This window comes from Aotus nancymaae, unplaced genomic scaffold (genome assembly GCF_030222135.1).
Source record: "Aotus nancymaae isolate 86718 unplaced genomic scaffold, 86718_ANA_hifiasm-v0.15.2.pri h1tg000057l, whole genome shotgun sequence".
Classification (NCBI taxonomy): Eukaryota; Metazoa; Chordata; class Mammalia; order Primates; family Aotidae; genus Aotus; species Aotus nancymaae.
The window spans coordinates 8,680,430-8,697,583 of record NW_026988471.1 but is presented as its reverse complement, the minus strand read 5'-3'; the positions used below and the strand labels follow the sequence as shown (position 1 = coordinate 8,697,583).

Below are 17,154 nucleotides of genomic sequence, written 5' to 3'. Positions count from 1 at the left end.
TCTGAAGTCGAGGCAGCAATTAAGAGCCTACCACCCAAAAAAAGCCCAGGTCCAGATGGGTTCACAGCCGAATTCTACCAGACATACAAAGAGGAACTGATACCATTCATACTGAAACTATTCCAAATAATCCAAAAAGAGGGAATCCTTCCCAAATCATTTTATGAGACCAACATCATCCTAATACCAAAACCTGGCAGAGACTCAACAAGAAAAGAAAACTACAGGCCAATATCCATGATGAACATAGATGCAAAAATCTTCAATAAAATAATGGCAAGCCGATTACAACAGCACATCAAAAAGCTTATCCACCATGATCAAGTAGGATTCATCCCAGGGATGCAAGGCTGGTTCAATATACGCAAGTCTATAAATGTAATTCACCACATAAACAGAACCAAAGACAAAAACCACATGATTATCTCAATTGATGCAGAGAAGGCCTTCGATAAAATTCAACAGCCCTTTATGCTAAAAACCCTCAATAAACTAGGTATCGATGGAACGTATCTCAAAATAATAAAAGCTATTTACGACAAACCGACAGCCAATATCATACTGAACGGGCAAAAACTGGAAGCATTCCCTTTGAAATCTGGCACTAGACAAGGATGCCCTCTCTCACCACTCCTATTCAATATAGTACTGGAAGTTCTAGCCAGAGCAATCAGGCAAGAAAAAGAAATAAAGGGTATTCAATTAGGAAAGGAGGAAGTCAAATTGTCTCTATTTGCAGACGACATGATTGTATATCTAGAAGACCCCCTCATCTCAGCCCAAAAGCTCCTGAAACTGATAAGCAACTTCAGCAAAGTCTCAGGATACAAAATCAATGTGCAAAAATCACAAGCGTTCCTATACACCAATAACAGACTTAAAGAGAGCCAAATCAAGAACGAACTGCCATTCACAATTGCTACAAAGAGAATAAAATACCTAGGAATACAACTAACAAGGAACGTAAAGGACCTCTTCAAGGAGAACTACAAATCACTGCTCAACGAAATAAGAGAGGACACAAACAGATGGAGAAACATTCCATGTTCATGGTTAGGAAGAATTAATATCGTGAAAATGGCCATACTGCCCAAAGTAATATACAGATTCAATGCTATCCCCATCAAGCTACCAATGACCTTCTTCACAGAACTGGAAAAAACCACCTTAAACTTCATATGGAACCAAAAGAGAGCCCGCATAGCCAAGTCAACTCTAAGCAAAAAGAACAAAGCAGGAGGCATCACACTACCAGACATCAAACTCTACTACAAGGCTACAGTAATCAAAACAGCATGGTACTGGTACCAAAACAGAGATATAGACCAATGGAACAGAACAGAGGCGTCGGAGGCAACACAACATATCTACAACCACCCGATCTTTGACAAACCTGATAAAAACAAGCAATGGGGAAAAGATTCCCTGTTCAATAAGTGGTGTTGGGAAAACTGGCTAGCCATATGCAGAAAGCAGAAACTGGACCCCTTCCTGACACCTTACACTAAAATTGACTCCAGATGGATTAAAGACTTAAACATAAGACCTAACACCATAAAATCACTAGAAGGAAACCTAGGCAAAACCATTCAGGACATAGGCGTAGGCAAGGACTTCATGACCAAAACACCAAAAGCATTGGCAACAAAAGCCAAAATAGACAAATGGGACCTAATCAAACTCCACAGCTTCTGCACAGCAAAAGAAACAGTCAATAGAGTGAATCGGCAACCAACAGAATGGGAAAAAATTTTTGCAGCCTACCCATCTGACAAAGGGCTGATATCCAGAATTTACAACGAGCTAAAAAAGATTTACAAGAAAAAAACAAACAAGCCCATTCAAAAGTGGGCGAAGGATATGAACAGATACTTTACAAAAGAAGACATACATGAGGCCAACAAGCATATGAAAAAATGCTCATCATCACTGGCCATTAGAGAAATGCAAATCAAAACTACATTGAGATACCATCTCACACCAGTTAGAATGGCAATCATTAAAAAATCTGGAGACAACAGATGCTGGAGAGGATGTGGAGAAATAGGAACACTTTTACACTGTTGGTGGGAGTGTAAATTAGTTCAACCATTGTGGAAAACAGTGTGGCGATTCCTCAAGGACCTAGAAATAGAAATTCCATTTGACCCAGCAATCCCATTACTGGGCATATATCCAAAGGATTATAAATCGTTCTACTATAAGGACACATGCACACGAATGTTCATAGCAGCTCAGTTTACAATAGCAAAGACCTGGAACCAACCCAAATGCCCATTGATGATAGACTGGACAGGAAAAATGTGGCACATATACACCATGGAATATTATGCTGCCATTAAAAACGAGGAGTTCGCGTCCTTTGTAGGGACATGGATGAACCTGGAAACCATCATTCTCAGCAAACTGACACAAGAACACAAAATCAAACACCACATGTTCTCACTCATAGGCGGGTGTTGAACAAGGAGAACAGATGGACACAGGGAGGGGAGCACTATACATGGGGGTCTGTTGTGGGGGAGTGGGGGGACAGCGGGGGGGTGGGGAATTGGGGAGGGATAGCATGGGGAGAAATGCCAGATATGGGTGAAGGGGAGGAAGGCAGCAAATCACACTGCCACGTATGCACCTATGCAACAACCTTGCATGTTTTTCACATGTACCCCAAAACCTAAAATGCAATAAATAAATATTACAAAAAAAAAAAAAAAAAAAAAAAAGGTTAGTGTAGAATTTTGGGGAAAGGAAGGGAAGAACAGAAATGTTAGCATAAAAGCCTTCTAAACTAGCAGAATACCTTACTTTGTTAAAACGTCTAATGGGGTGAGGGCTCACATCTGTAATTTCAGCATTTTGGGAGGCCAAGGTAGGAGAGTCCCTTGAGTCCAGGAATTTGAGAGCAGCCTGGGCAACATAGGGAAACCCTGTCTCTATAAAAAAATAAAGTAGCTGGGCATGGTGGTGTGAGCCTGTGACGGGTGCTGAGGCAGATTGCTTGAGTCTGGGAGTGGAGGCTACAGAGAGCCAAGATCACACTATTATATTCCAGTCTGGGCAATGGAGCAAGATCCTATCTCCCAAAATAAAACCAAATAAAGAGGAATACTTAGTCTAAAGATAATTCATAGCTTACAGACTAAGAAGAGTCTAGAAGAGAACCATTTTACAAATAATTCACATTTCACAGGTAACTATAGAAAATAATTCTTGAAGACAGAGTCACATGCAGCTGAGCTTTTCGTCCTTGTCCTTATGAGAATGTTTTCACCCTTGCTGACTAGGCCGGCCCTGTGCCAGCATCCTGAGGCACTGTATTAACTGAAACACAAACAGCTGACCTAGCAGATCACAGGTACTTGGAACTACCTAGAGTAAGGAGCTGGAAGGGAACGGTGCCACCCCTCTCTTTCCTGATAGAGAAGCAGGCCTCAGGGCAGCACAGGGGCCTGGTCAGAGCCACACCCCAGTCCCTGTAGGAGCCAGAGCTGAATCCTGGGCTCCTTCCAGCCCACTGTCACTACCTTGTTGAGAAATAATGTGTGAAAAACTTACTGAAGCATGATCTCCAACCGCTTGCTATAAACATGCATTTCTAATTTTTTAGAAACCTTTTGTACTGCACCTGGGGGAAAAAAAACGACAGAGTTCAATTTCTAAATTCCTATTCAGAATAACTTCCAAATCAATAATCAGAACATGGTTACTGTTGAGTTAAATTAACTATGAGATCTTTAAAGTGACAAGCATGGATATGTATTATTTGCCTGCTAACGGAAATGCATATTTTCATTATTTAATTTCATGTTCTTTTTATTTGTATTTTAAAAAATATTTTCTATTAACATCTTTTCACCCTTTCTCCAATATTTAATGTTCTTATTAAAGAACCACAAAATGACACTTAATACTATTTTTAGTTTTATTTCCCATATTTCTCAAACTTTACATTTATGACCACAGGCAATTAAAACTCCAGGAATTCCAGGGGCATATTCAAGCTCAAAGATCTGTGAAGTCTTTTACCTAAAATGTGATATAAATATAGCATTCTATTAGATATAATTATTTTAATAAATATTAATATTTAAAATCACTTGCCCATTAAATTACTCAGCTTTCCTTCCAAAACAAAGAAATTTGTCAGTTTGGGAAGATGAGTCACCCTTAATCTGGAGTTTCAGGCATGCTCCGACGCCTCATTAAACAGCTCTCAGTGCATCACCAGCAGCAAAAGAGTGCAGGGCTCACTGTCTGGTGCTTCCTCAGAAAATTAAACAGTCAGCATTTGACCTAGTAATTCTACTCCTAGGTATAGACCCAAGAGAAATGAAAACTTATGGCTACACAAAAACTTACATACAAATATCCAAGGCAGCACTATTCATAAAAGCCATAAAACAGGAACAACCGAAATATCCATCAAAGGATGAATGATAAACAAAATGTGTTATGCACATACAATGGGAAATTATTTGGCCATAAAAAGGAATGAAGTACCAATTTATGTGACAACACGATGAACCTTGAACACAGCATAGTGAAGGAAGCCAGTCATCAAAGGCTACACACTGTATGATTCCATTTATCTGAAACATTGAGAATAGGCAAATCCAGGAAGACAGGAAGTAGATTAGTGCTTGCTTTGAGCTGGGGAGAACATAGAGATTGAGGCATCATAAGTAAGGGATATGGGGTTCCTTTTTGGAGTGGGGTGTGTGTGTGTGTGTGTGTGTGTGTGTGTGTGTGTGTATTTTTTTGAGACAGAGTCTTGCTCTGTGGCCCAGGCTGGAATGTAGTGAGTGGTGTGATCATGGCTCACTGCAGCCTTAACCTCTGGGCTCCGGTGATCCTCTCATCTCAGCCTCCCAGGTAGCTGGGACTATAGGCATGCCCTACCATGCCTGGCTGATTTTGTGTGTGTGTTGTAGAGATGGGGTTTTACCATGTTGCCCAAGTTGGTCTCAAACTCCTGGGTTCAAGCAATCTGCTCCCCTGGGCCTTGCAAAGTGCTGGGATTACGGGTGTGAGCCACCATGTCTGGCCTGGTGTGATGTAAATGTTTTAAAGTTGATTGTGGTAATGGTTGTACAACTCTGAATATGCTAAAAAATCACTGAATTCTACACTTTACATGGATAAAGTGTATGGTATGTGAGTTATGTATAATGCTGTTACAAAACAATAGTGCAGACTTTAAAAATCCTTCAGGCAAAACACCCCCCCATATATATGGGTATTTTCATCATTTAATTTCAGGTTCATATATATATATATATAAATATAATATGTATGTTACAAACAAAAAAGACTTCTTTTTACAAAAGGGCTATCAGAATATCATGAAGAGAAAGCAACCTTGGTGGTGTTTGATTTGGATTGAACAGACTAAGAAAGAAAGCAAAGGCCAGCTGTGCTCTTAGAAGGACGCTGCGCTGGCCCAAATGTGAAAATCCCAAGTTTGGATAGGAAGAAATCAGTTTGATAATTAATAAATATACATAATCAACTTCCTCTTTTATATATTTTATATATATATAAAATGTGTGTGTGTGTGTGTGTGTGTGTGTAATGGGAGAAAATGCCAGAAACAATCTTACGGCCTCATCTACAAACAGGAAAATATAAGACTGCCATTTCTTTCTTATTTTTTTTCCTTAGAGTGTCTCACTCTGTCATCCAGGCTGGAGTGCAGTGGTGCAATCATAGCTCACTGTAACCTCGAACTCCTGGGCTCAGGTGATCCTCTCATCTCAGTCTCTCAAGAAGCTAGGCCTACAGGCGTGTGCTACCGTGCCTGGCTAAGACTCTGTCACTTCAAAGAGACTTCAAAAATTATGATTTCTTCAATGAACTTTCAATTTCTCAGCCCAAGTAATAACTTTCTCATGTAATATGATGACTTTTTAAAATATTGTATAATCTAAGTGTAGCTTTATTAACTCACTTCTGTACTCCCACATACCTATTTAAATCTACTCTATGGAAAAGAGTGAAATTGTCATTTCTCCTAAACTATTCCATAATTCAAACCACATTTCATCTAATTCTTTTTAATTCATGAATTTAATTGTATATACAACTAACCACTTGCCTGTAATTCCAGCACTTTGGGAGGCTGAGAAGGAAGGATTGCTTGAGCCCAGGAGTTTGTGACTGGCCTTGGCAACATAGCGAGACCCCATCTCCATTTAAAAGAAAAAAAGGCCAGGTGCAGTGGCTTATACCTGTGATCCTAGCACTTTGGGAGGCCAAGGCGGGCAGACCACTTGAGCTCAGGCATTTGAGACTAGCCTGGGCAACATGGTGAAACACAGGTGGGGTGGCGTGTGTCCATAGTCCCAGCTACTTGTGGGGCTGAAGTGGGAGAATCACTTGAGCCCAGGAGGTTGAGGCTGCAGTGAGCTAAGACTGCACCATTGCACTCTAGTCTGTGACAGAGTGAGACCCTGCCTCAAAAAATAAAGTAAAATAAAAATACAAAATAAAACAGCAACGACAAAAAACTAACCAGGTGCTAGCCAAGAAAGCTATAAAATTGAACCTTTATTCTTTAATTATAATCATTAGTTTTATTATTAATAATTAAAATAAACACTTAATTGACATGTAAAAACAATCTCACAAAATATATTAAAAAATAAATATCTAAGCTATGAAACAATTAAAAGAAACTTTCCAAAGTTTGTGTGTATATATATATTTGCAAATTCCTGCATGAATATTTAGAAAAACTGGTCAGACACATGAGATCATATTAAACACAAAACCATTCAATCAGATATATATACCTGTCCTTAGCAGGTCTGTGTGTCAAAATAGGACACACGCATGCTGGAAACAGGTGCCATGTCAAATAGAAGAATGTCATGGAATGTAAAAACATAAAATAATGTATCTTGAAAATATGTGAGCTTTCCCCTTTGGTAAGAATGGAAACACATAAATTGAGGTTGGTGGTGACACACACACACACACCCCTGCAGATAAATACAAGTTGTGTTTCCAGAATCCGGACTGAAGTGTCAGGAGGCTAAGAAATGAAAAGGGAGAAAAATGCCATCAAAGAAGAATCAGATTGTTTCACAGAAGGTGTGTGGAGAAGCGGGCAACTTTTTCTGTAAATGGCCAGATGGCATTCTAGGCTTTGTAGACCATATGGTCGCTGTTGCAATGACTCAGTTCTGCTGCTGTAGTGGGAAAGAGGCATCAGAGATGAACCAGTGAGCACGCTGTGCTTCAGTAACGCTGCACTTACCAAAACAAGCGAGCTAGGTGTGGCTTGTGGGCCACAGTCGCCGACTCTGCTCTAAATGTGAAAATTCCAAGTTTGGATAGGAAGAAGTCAGTTCAATAAATAATATACAGAATCAACTTTCTCACGAGCAGCATAAGTATCAGCGTACCAGTTCTTACAATACTTTTTGCCTCTGAAAGGAGAAAGTGCTGCTTATTAAAACCCGTCACTGAGCCCCATGAGTGACAACTCTCCATGCTAAAGTATCACAAACATACCTTGGATCGTTATCTTCAAGTTCATCCCGTCTGTTCTCTTTCTGTCACCACTTATAGCTAATCCAACAGGAAATACTGCTGGCTTTACTTTTTTTTTGAGACGGAGTCTCACTCTGTTGCCCAGGCTGGAGTGCAGTGGTGCAACCTCAGCTCACTGCAACCTCTGCCTCCCAGGTTCAAGTGATTCTCCTGCCTCAGCCTCCTGAGTAGCTGGGATTACAGGTGCCCGCCACCACACCCAGCTAATTCTTTTATTTTTAGTTGAGACAGGGTTTCACCATTTTGGCTAGGCTGGTCTTGAACTCCTGATCTTGTGATCCGCCCACCTCAGCCTCCCAAAGTGCTAGGATTATAAGCGTGAGCCACAGTGCCTGGCCGCTGGCTTTACTTTTTTTTTTTTTTTAAAGATGGAGTTTTGCTCTGTTGCCCAGGCTCCAGTGCAGTGGCACAATCTTGGCTCACTGCAACCTCTGCCTCCTGGCTTCCTGGGTTCAAGCAATTCTCCTGCCTCAGCCTCCCAAGTAGCTGGGACTACAGGCACATGCCACCACACCCAACTAATTTCTTTTTTTTGTATTTTTAGTAGAGATTGGGTTTTACCATATTGGGCAGGATGGTCTTGATCTCTTGACCTGGTGATCCACCCGCCTTGGCCTACGAAAGTGCTGGGATTACAGGCGTGAGTCACTGCACCTGGCCAGCTTTACTTTGAAAACACCTCCAGAATCCAGCCACTTTGCACTACCCCCATGACTTCCATCCTAACCCGAGCCACTGTCTGCCACCTGGATGACTGAAGAAGCTCCCACTGGAGCCTCTGCTTTCTTGCTTGCCCTCCTAACAGTCTACTTTCAGCAAGCACCGCAGTAATCCTTTCAAAACTCTGTCAGATCCTGTCTCAGCCCTGCTCAAAGCTCTGCAGAGTTGCCTCACTTTACTCACACTCAAACTCTGAGGTCTTTACAATGGCCAACAAGACCCTATGGGATCTGCCCAACTCTAAACCCTGTAAGGAAGCCCTGGGACACGCCAGAATGTTAGATCCTTGAAGCGGGGCAGATCTGTTTGCTTTGTTCCCTGATGTTTCCTAAGCATTCAGAAGCATGCCTGCCAGGGAGCAGGTGCTCAGTAAACATCTGTCAAATGAATTTTAATGAAAATATGCAAGCACTTCATCATCCCAAAGGAATATAAAACCTCATTCTCCATAAACTACAAAATGGGGAAGTACTAGGAGGCACTAGGCAGCCAGCCAGCTCAACAAACGCTAATACCTGGAACACACGAAAACAGCCCAGTTCTAACCTGTCTGCCAAGAACCTCTGCTGAAATGGCCAGACGCTAACCAAAGGAAGGAATGTTTTTATTATTAGTGTAAGAGGGATCACTAATAATACAGTGAAAATTATTTTAAATTCAATTACTGTTACATTTACATGAAATGTATAGGTACATGTCACTTTGGACTGGAGTATTAAGAGATATCAAGATAAAGGCAAACCAACCTATGATAGGTCATGTATTCCTTCCTGTACAAAACAGACGCGAGCTACGTGGAGATTATCTGTCACACCACAGCACCTCTCGTTTCTCAGCATGACCGCTAGGCAAAGCCCTCATCAGAACAACAGATGACATCCTGACAACATCTCTGTGATCCCTCCTCTGCCACAAGGCACGTAAAACAGGCTGGCAGAGCATTGACACTAAACATCACCAAGACTATACAACATCCTAATTGGCCTAAAAAATGCCACTTTTGCATATAAATTTTATTTTTCAGAAAAGTATGTCAATTTCTAATCAGTTGACTGTATTACCAAAAAGACTTCATTTTACAAAAGGGCTATCAGAATATAATGAAGAGAAAGCCACCTTGGTGGCGTCTAATTTGGATTGAACAGACTAAGAAAGAAAGCAAAGGCCAGCTGTGCTCTTAGAAGGACGGGGGCCTTAGAGCTGAAAGCTGCGCTGGCCCAAAGCCTCTGGGCTTGATTATGCTCTCCACACCCAACCCTCTTCCCTACATCACTTCTGCACACTACTTACTTATGATCTTTTTAAAAGTTCCTCTTTCTACCCTGCACACCTTTATTTTTACCACCTAAGATAAGTAAGAAAAAAAAATTTTTTTTTTTTTGAGACGGAGTCACTCTGTCACCCAGGCTGGCGTGCAGTGGCGCCGTCTCTGCTCACTGCAACCTCTGCCTCTCAAGTTCAAGCAATTCCAGTGCCTCAGCCTCCTGAATAGCTGGGATCACAGGCACCGGCCACCACCCCGGCTAATTTTTTTTGTAATTTTAGAAGAGACAGGGTTTTGCCATGTTGGCCAGGCTGGTCTCAGACTCCTGACCTTAAGGGATCCACCTGCCTTGGCCTCCCAAAATGCTAGGTTTACAGGTGTGAGTCATCGTGCCTGACCATAAGAGAAAACTGACAACTGCCTTTTTTCTGTCAATATATTTGTTCTCCAGGATCAAGACTGTGACACTGACCATCATGTAAGAATCCAGGGTGCAGCGTTCTTCTGCGGCTTACACAAATGCACAGCTGCCTCCTGTGTTCCATGCACATGGAGGGAGACATTTCCCATGAGTTAATTCAACTAAAACAAGTTCTCACATGATGTCCAAATGATCATTTTTACAATTACTATTACTCAAAACAAATGCAAATGCTTGCCAGTGACTCAAATGAATAACTTAGATTTAGATTGTCCAGGTATTTGTTTATATCATAGATGCAGCATAAGAAGATGAATTACAAAGTAGTCTGCTAAACTTTTTTCTCATAAAATGAAAGAACTAACTATATATTTTGAAGAAACAATAATATTCCATCAGAGACCAGGATCTAATGCCATGTGAAGGGTAACGGTTGAGAGACTTCCAGTACGGTCATCTCCCCCAGCAGCAGCAAACAGGACTACTCTATACGCCAGAGACTCACAGCTTAAAACATGCAGAAGAGCAGGGTATGGTGGCTCATGCCTATAGTTCCAGCTACTCAGGAGGCACAGGTGAGAGGATCATTTGAGCCCAGGCGTTTGAGAGCAGCCTGGGTAACAAAGCAAGACTTTGTCTCAAAAAAAGAAAAAAAAAGAGATGTATTATGCTGACTTAAGTATAAAATAGAATCAAAGAAATAACACAAAAATATCTTCACTGTTTTCTCTGGTTGTAAACTGTCCCATAGGGAGATTTGATTCTATTCAACAAGTTTTATTAAATATCAAGATAGTAGCATATCTTCCTAATCTAACTGGCTCAATACATCACTATTTTGGAATTTCTGACTGAATTACTTTTAAGAGGACTGCTTCTAAAAGGATTTTATCTTACTCTTAATTGCAGCCAGGTTTTTGTAGTATGAATGAAGAACCAGGACGAAAATAAGTAATTAGTATACATTGCTGTGCATATTTTCTATCTTAAAGATTACACAGAAATGATCGAGTTCGTTATGAGTCTATTTACTGCTTTTTAGTTCAGAGAAACATAAGAAAAATGAAAGAATTAAAAGATAAAAATAAAAGAACTCTTACCTTTTCTTATTTTGGGATTTGACTGAACTTCCAATATCACAGTTGTTACTGTATCCGCATACATATCATTAGAAGGGTTTGCCAACCACTGGAAAGCAAAAGGCAGAATTAGGAAACGACCCACCTACAGAGACCAGCCACCAAAGCTGCAACTATAACCCACCCAACCATGACTGTACATATGGAACTACTGCTTCTAGCACTTCACTGAAATTAACTGACTCATTGTTTACTGAAATTAAGAATACCATACTCCTCTAACTTTCTGTAAACAACAAAAGTTGTTTACAGAACAATTGTACTGAGCACTTCCTTTTCACATGTTTTATAGGTGTTATCATTTAATTTTCCTAACAAATAGTACTATTAACTTCATTTTATAAAAGAGAAAACTGACTCAAAAGTTACTTGCACAGGATAATTACTGGGGCTGGGCTAACCACAAATTCCTCATGCTTATATTTAGTATAGTCTATGACTACAGACAGAATGTGAAGAGGGTAATATTTTAAACATTTACTTTTGCTTCTCACACTAAGCCTCAGATCCCCTGGCTTTTACCCCTAGGGTAACCATTCTCTGACATATTTATGCAGCCTCTAATAGTATTTAGTAGCATGAGCTAAATTAATGTCTCCAATAACTTTCCCCCTTTTTCTGACATTAACATTTATATATTGTTGCATGTAACTTCATGTTTATAGATAACTACTCCTTTTGACACTTTCTTTGTTTTTTGTTTTTTTTTTTCAGGGTCTTGCTCTGTCACCCAGGCTAGAGTGCAGTGGCACGATCTCGGCTCACTGCAACCTCTACCTTCCAGATACAAGTGATTCTCCTGTCTCAGCCTCCCAAGTAGCTGGACTTCAGATGCCTGCCACCATGCCCAGCTAACTTTTGTATTTTTAGTAGAGACTGGGTGTCACTATGTTGGCCAGCATGATCTTGAACTCCTGACCTCAGGTGATTTGCCCGCCTTGGCCTCCCAAAGTGCTGGGATTACAGGCGTGAGCCACTGGGCCTGGCCTGGCACTTTCTTTAGTTGCTTTTAGCCTTATGAATCAAACTTAGACTTAAATCACAGAACTGTATTGGGACCAAAGCTAAGAAATCAACATATTGTTTTAAAATAGAATGTATGCAAGGCAGGTGGATCACTTGAGATCAGGAGTTCAAGACCAGTCTGGCCAACATGGTGAAATCCTGTCTCTACTAAAAATACAAAAATTAGCCGGGCGTAGTGCCGTGCACCTGTAATCCCAGTTACTTGGGAAGCTGAGGCAGGAGAATCGTTTGAACCCAGGTGGCGGAGGTTGCAGTGAGCCAAGATCACGCCACTGCATTCCAGCCTGGGTGACAGAGCAAGACTCTTGTCTCAAAATAAATAAATAAATAAATAAAAATAAATCAGAATGTATGCATAAAATAGTTGACCATCTACCTTGGCAATTTATATACAATTCTACCTTGGGGCAGAGCAGCAGACAAAGTCCCTCCCTGGACTATTCAATAACAGGACTCACTTTGAAAGAACTTTAAACTTAACAGGCACCAATCTATTAAATCAACTATGCAATTCCTTTGGTATCTATCTTCCAAACTCCACAAGCTGGATTTAAAAATTCTAATAGGAACCACATCACTTAGTTTAATAATTTCTAGCCTTTCCAGATTTGGGTCACTTTATTGTTGTTTATTTGAATCTTCAAAAGTCTACTCTTTTAATGAGTGGTACATGATAAATTTGTCTTAATTTAACAGAATTAAATTTTTACCTGAAGAATTGTAAACCTTTTGAGATAACTAAAAACATCCTAGGTACCACAAAATCAGTTGAGATTTATATGAGAGAATGACACTTATTACACGTGCTAAATATGAAACCTTAATTTATTATTAGTTTTTTGTGACTACATAGAAAACGCTCAGCTACTTAATTATACTTAATGCTGATCTTGAAAACATATATATATATATATGCTTCCCAACAATATTCTTTTTCTAATTGGGAAGAAACTAACTTTCTCTACGATTATACATGAACTCTTTTTAAACTTTTTTCCCCTCATTGTTTAGGTAAATGATCTTATCTTACTTCTAATACCACCATGCCTGGTTCTTGTATTACGGTAATATTTTTGAACACTTTCAGAGCGGGTTTTTCTTGAATTTCTAATTCTTCCACATCACCTGAAAGGAAGATGTAATTACAAGATGTATATACTTTTCTGATAATCTTCCAGAGACCATTCATTTGTTTATAGAGACAGCTAAAATAAAGCAGCTACACAATTAAAAATTCACTCATTTGTATAGTCCATTTTTTCAACAGCAAAGTACAGCAAGTGAAAGGTCTGAACATGTATTGCAAAAATTCAGATAACTAGGTAGCATTTACCTTGGACATCAAACATTTTATCAGTAGCAAACTTAAATGATGTTCAAACATCTATGTTTTGTATACAAGGGATTTAGCCTTCCACTAGCATCTTAACATGTGATATAAAACCAGTCAATTGTTGCCAACTAGTTTTGTCTACCTTCTGTCTTCGTAACCTTAATCGTTCTACAGCGAAATTCTATTGCTGAAGAGACTTTTTGGCCTTTCTAGCATCCTCTTAATCAAGGACAGTTCAGACATATTTTATTAACCTTCTATGTTATGACAGATAATCCTAGTGCAAGTTTCCGAGGCTTAAAAACAAGACTCTCTTTCTGCTGGTTTATTTTATGGTGGCACTTCATGAGTTATGAAGAGCGTTACTGACGGAAAATGTATTTTGTAATATGAAGTATTCTTGCTTTAACAGAAAGTTCACACCTTTTAATTTAGTCACTACCCTCATTATGTTAATACACAAAATCTCAAACTCAAATTGTCTATTCTGAAAACATACTAGGTTTCTCACTGGCCTTTGGCTAGTGGTCATGAACTCTTATGAAACCTGCTGTATAGATTGGTATTGATAAAACCAGAAAAATTATTTTCACCGATCAAAGAAAAGAAAGAGGTCATATTTTAGGTATCATCAAGTAAAACAGATTTTAAACACAAGGAGCAAAGACTACTAAATTTTAAGTGGGCCAAAGATAAGTATTATGGAATTTAAAGAAAATTTTGAGAATATTTTCTTTTTAAAAAAATTTTTTTAGTGTTATTAAATTTTTTTCCAGGACCATCAGGCAAGAATATGAGTCTATTTTCTAAAATTTCACATAAAGGCAATAATAACATGACCATATACATTAATAAAACATAAAATTCTGAGACAATTATCAAAATTAAGTAACATTCTTTTCTAGATAGAAAGTTTTCTTACTAAAAAACAGAAAACAACGAACGAATTTTAATACACACACACACCTGTCAATTTCTGCAGCTGGTAATAGAGCAAATTAAAGGGACCAGTATATGGAATGGCTTGGGTCTGCTTCACAGTGCTCATGGCCAAGTCAGTATAATCTGAAGAGAAAATCAGAATAGACTTGAAGAAACAATACCAGTCCTACAAAACACATACCAGGAGCAAAGAAAAAAGAAATAAAAGCAAAGTAAATGTGAACATGCTTTCAGAAGGCTAACAAGATGCTCCTTAATTTGGTACCACCTTACATTTCCCCATCCATCTCCCTATGTCCCCACCTCTCCCCCTCAGTTAACTTCTACTCCAGCCTTAAGAAAGCACCTCATGCCCCCAAACACACCAGGTTCTTGGATGCCTTGAAGCTGAAATGTCAGCTATCATCTGCCTTCTTTCCTTGGTAACTCCCAATAATCTTTCACCACCCAGCCCAAGGGCTCCCTGATTTGCAAAATTTTTCCTAACTCCTGAGGTGCACAGTCTCTCTTCATATACCTATCACACACTTCTAAACGCCACTGAGCAATACCAGGATTAGCTCTTCCCAAGACCGTTTTCCTCATTAGACAGATTTCAAGGGCTGGGACTACGTGGCATAACAGTAAGAGTTCACTAACAGAATGAAGGCACAAGTCAGACAGTGACCTACGACGGTATGAAAGCAGACAGCAGGGCAATTTCACAGGTAAATACCCAACACTACTACTATTTCTGCTATTTCTTTTTTTTTTTGAGATGGAGTCTCACATGGTTGCCTGGGCTGGAGTGCAATGGCGCAATCTCTGCTCACTGCAACCTCTGCCTCCCAGGTTCATACAATTCTCCTGCCCCAGCCTCCTGAGTAGCTGGGATTACAGGCACACACCACCATATCTGGCTAATTTTTTGTATTTTTAGCAGAGATGGGGTTTCACTATGTTGGCCAGACTGGTCTCGAACTCCTGACCCTGTGAGCCACCCGCCTTGGCCTCCCAAAGTGCTGGGATCACAGGCATGAGCCACTGTACCAGGCCACTACTATTTCTTATTCCTGCATAAAGCGCATATAATTTATTAGTACCATGTAAGTCACCTTGAGCATACTATTTACTTGAAGATAATACCATATTCATTGAAAATGACTTGTTAATGGCTCAGTAAATTTCTAAAGACAAAGGATGCACGTGGAAATGTTTATCAACTTTGGGAAAAAAAGCAGTTTACAAACATACATGTAATCTTATTAGTTTTGTGCAATTTTTCATTTTTCTTTACAATGAGATTCAATTCATACACGTTAGAGGCATCAGTTATAGTTAGTGTTACTTATTTGGATGCTGAAAGTTCCAATGTAATGAAAAAATTAGGCTTTACATTAGTTTTTGCTTTTCAAGAACTTATAGAAGCTGTTGTTCCTACTCTTTCTGCAAGGGTGAAGGAATGGAAAGGCCCAGCGAGTGATATAAAGGTCATGAAAAACTGAAATGCTTATGTAAAGGTCATAAAAACCAAACGGCTCATCTGGGGAAACCAAAGTCACTTCAGAAGACAAAAGGCCACCAGTGTGTTGTAGAGGGTAGGAAACAGGGTGAACAGGAATAGTCAACCTGACCCAGAAATGAACTTACGTTTCCAACAATGAAGCAAGTGATTTCACAAATAATTTAAATCTTTCAGTAGTTTATGGGAGATGTTTTTTTCTTCCCACAAAGCTAATTAGATTACTTACACCTATTCCTTTGTTATTATTTGTCTGTTACTTAAAATTTGGCCACTAGGTGAAGAGAAGTTTTCACAGATTTTCTTTCAGTGCTAAGGTGAAGTTAGATTTGACATTTAATAGTATACTTACTGGACAGGTCGCAAGGAGAAAGTATGTGATAATTAAAGTTTCTTTTAACAAGGATTCCTGAGACCCGCTGGCCTTGTTCTGGTTTTTTGTCTGCTAAAAATCCCATAACCTGTTTAAAAAAAAAAAACTTGAAGAAGATAGAACCTGGTAAAATGCTGTTATTCAGTACTAAAATGCAGTTGATCACAATGATCATAACACCCTGGAACTATGAAAACACATGAATTTAATGATGAAAAACATAAAATGTTTTATATCTCTATGACGAGGGCAATAGCATTGCTACCATTGTCAAAGGGAAGAGTCACAGTGGCAGATCTAGCAAGAATGGCTAGGTGCAGTTCAGTTCTAATCAGTTCAACAACCAAGTAACTTACTAGGTGCTGGGGCTTAAGAAAGCTCTCACTAGCTGCAAAGTAGTAGGGAAGGCCGGGAAGTGCCCGTGAAACACACACATGCACTCCCTCAGGCTGGTTGCAAACTCATACAGATACAGATACACTGATACAGATCTGGGAGGCTGTGGTACACCTAACATTAAAAGCAGCAGCAGCAGCAGCAGCAGCAGCAGCTTTGAATAAAAAGGTCAATAAAGACAGGTATGGGTGAGCTCATAAATTGAGGGAGAAACATTTTTAAGAGAATAAAGTAACAACTATTTAAAAACAAAAATATTAACAAATGTGAAATGTTCTTCTCTTTTTTGAGACAGATTCGTACTCTGTCATCCAGGCTGGAGTGTGGTGGCACGATCTCAACTCACTGCAACCTCTGCCTCCCAGGCTCAAGCAATTCTCCTGCCTCAGCCTCCCAAGTAGCTGGGATTAGAGGCGCTCACCACCATGCCTGGCTAATGTTTGTATTTTCAGTAGAAATGGCCAGGCTGGTCTCGAACTCCTGAC

The 17,154-nt window shown here is 39.6% G+C and overlaps 1 protein-coding gene across 2 annotated transcripts in view; it reads right to left on the bottom strand.

Annotated features, from left to right (window-relative positions):
- CPSF3 (cleavage and polyadenylation specific factor 3) overlaps positions 1-17,154 on the bottom strand; it is a 57,528-nt gene that overhangs the window by 12,976 nt on the left and 27,398 nt on the right. For both annotated transcript variants that reach the window (XM_064363832.1, XM_064363833.1), the window contains exons 12-16: positions 16,253-16,361; positions 14,424-14,522; positions 13,155-13,249; positions 11,060-11,147; positions 3,556-3,625 (exon numbers count right to left, since the gene is read on the bottom strand). In XM_064363832.1, coding sequence (XP_064219902.1) covers positions 3,556-3,625; positions 11,060-11,147; positions 13,155-13,249; positions 14,424-14,522; positions 16,253-16,361 — 461 coding nt within the window. The remainder of the gene's footprint in view (positions 1-3,555; positions 3,626-11,059; positions 11,148-13,154; positions 13,250-14,423; positions 14,523-16,252; positions 16,362-17,154) is intronic.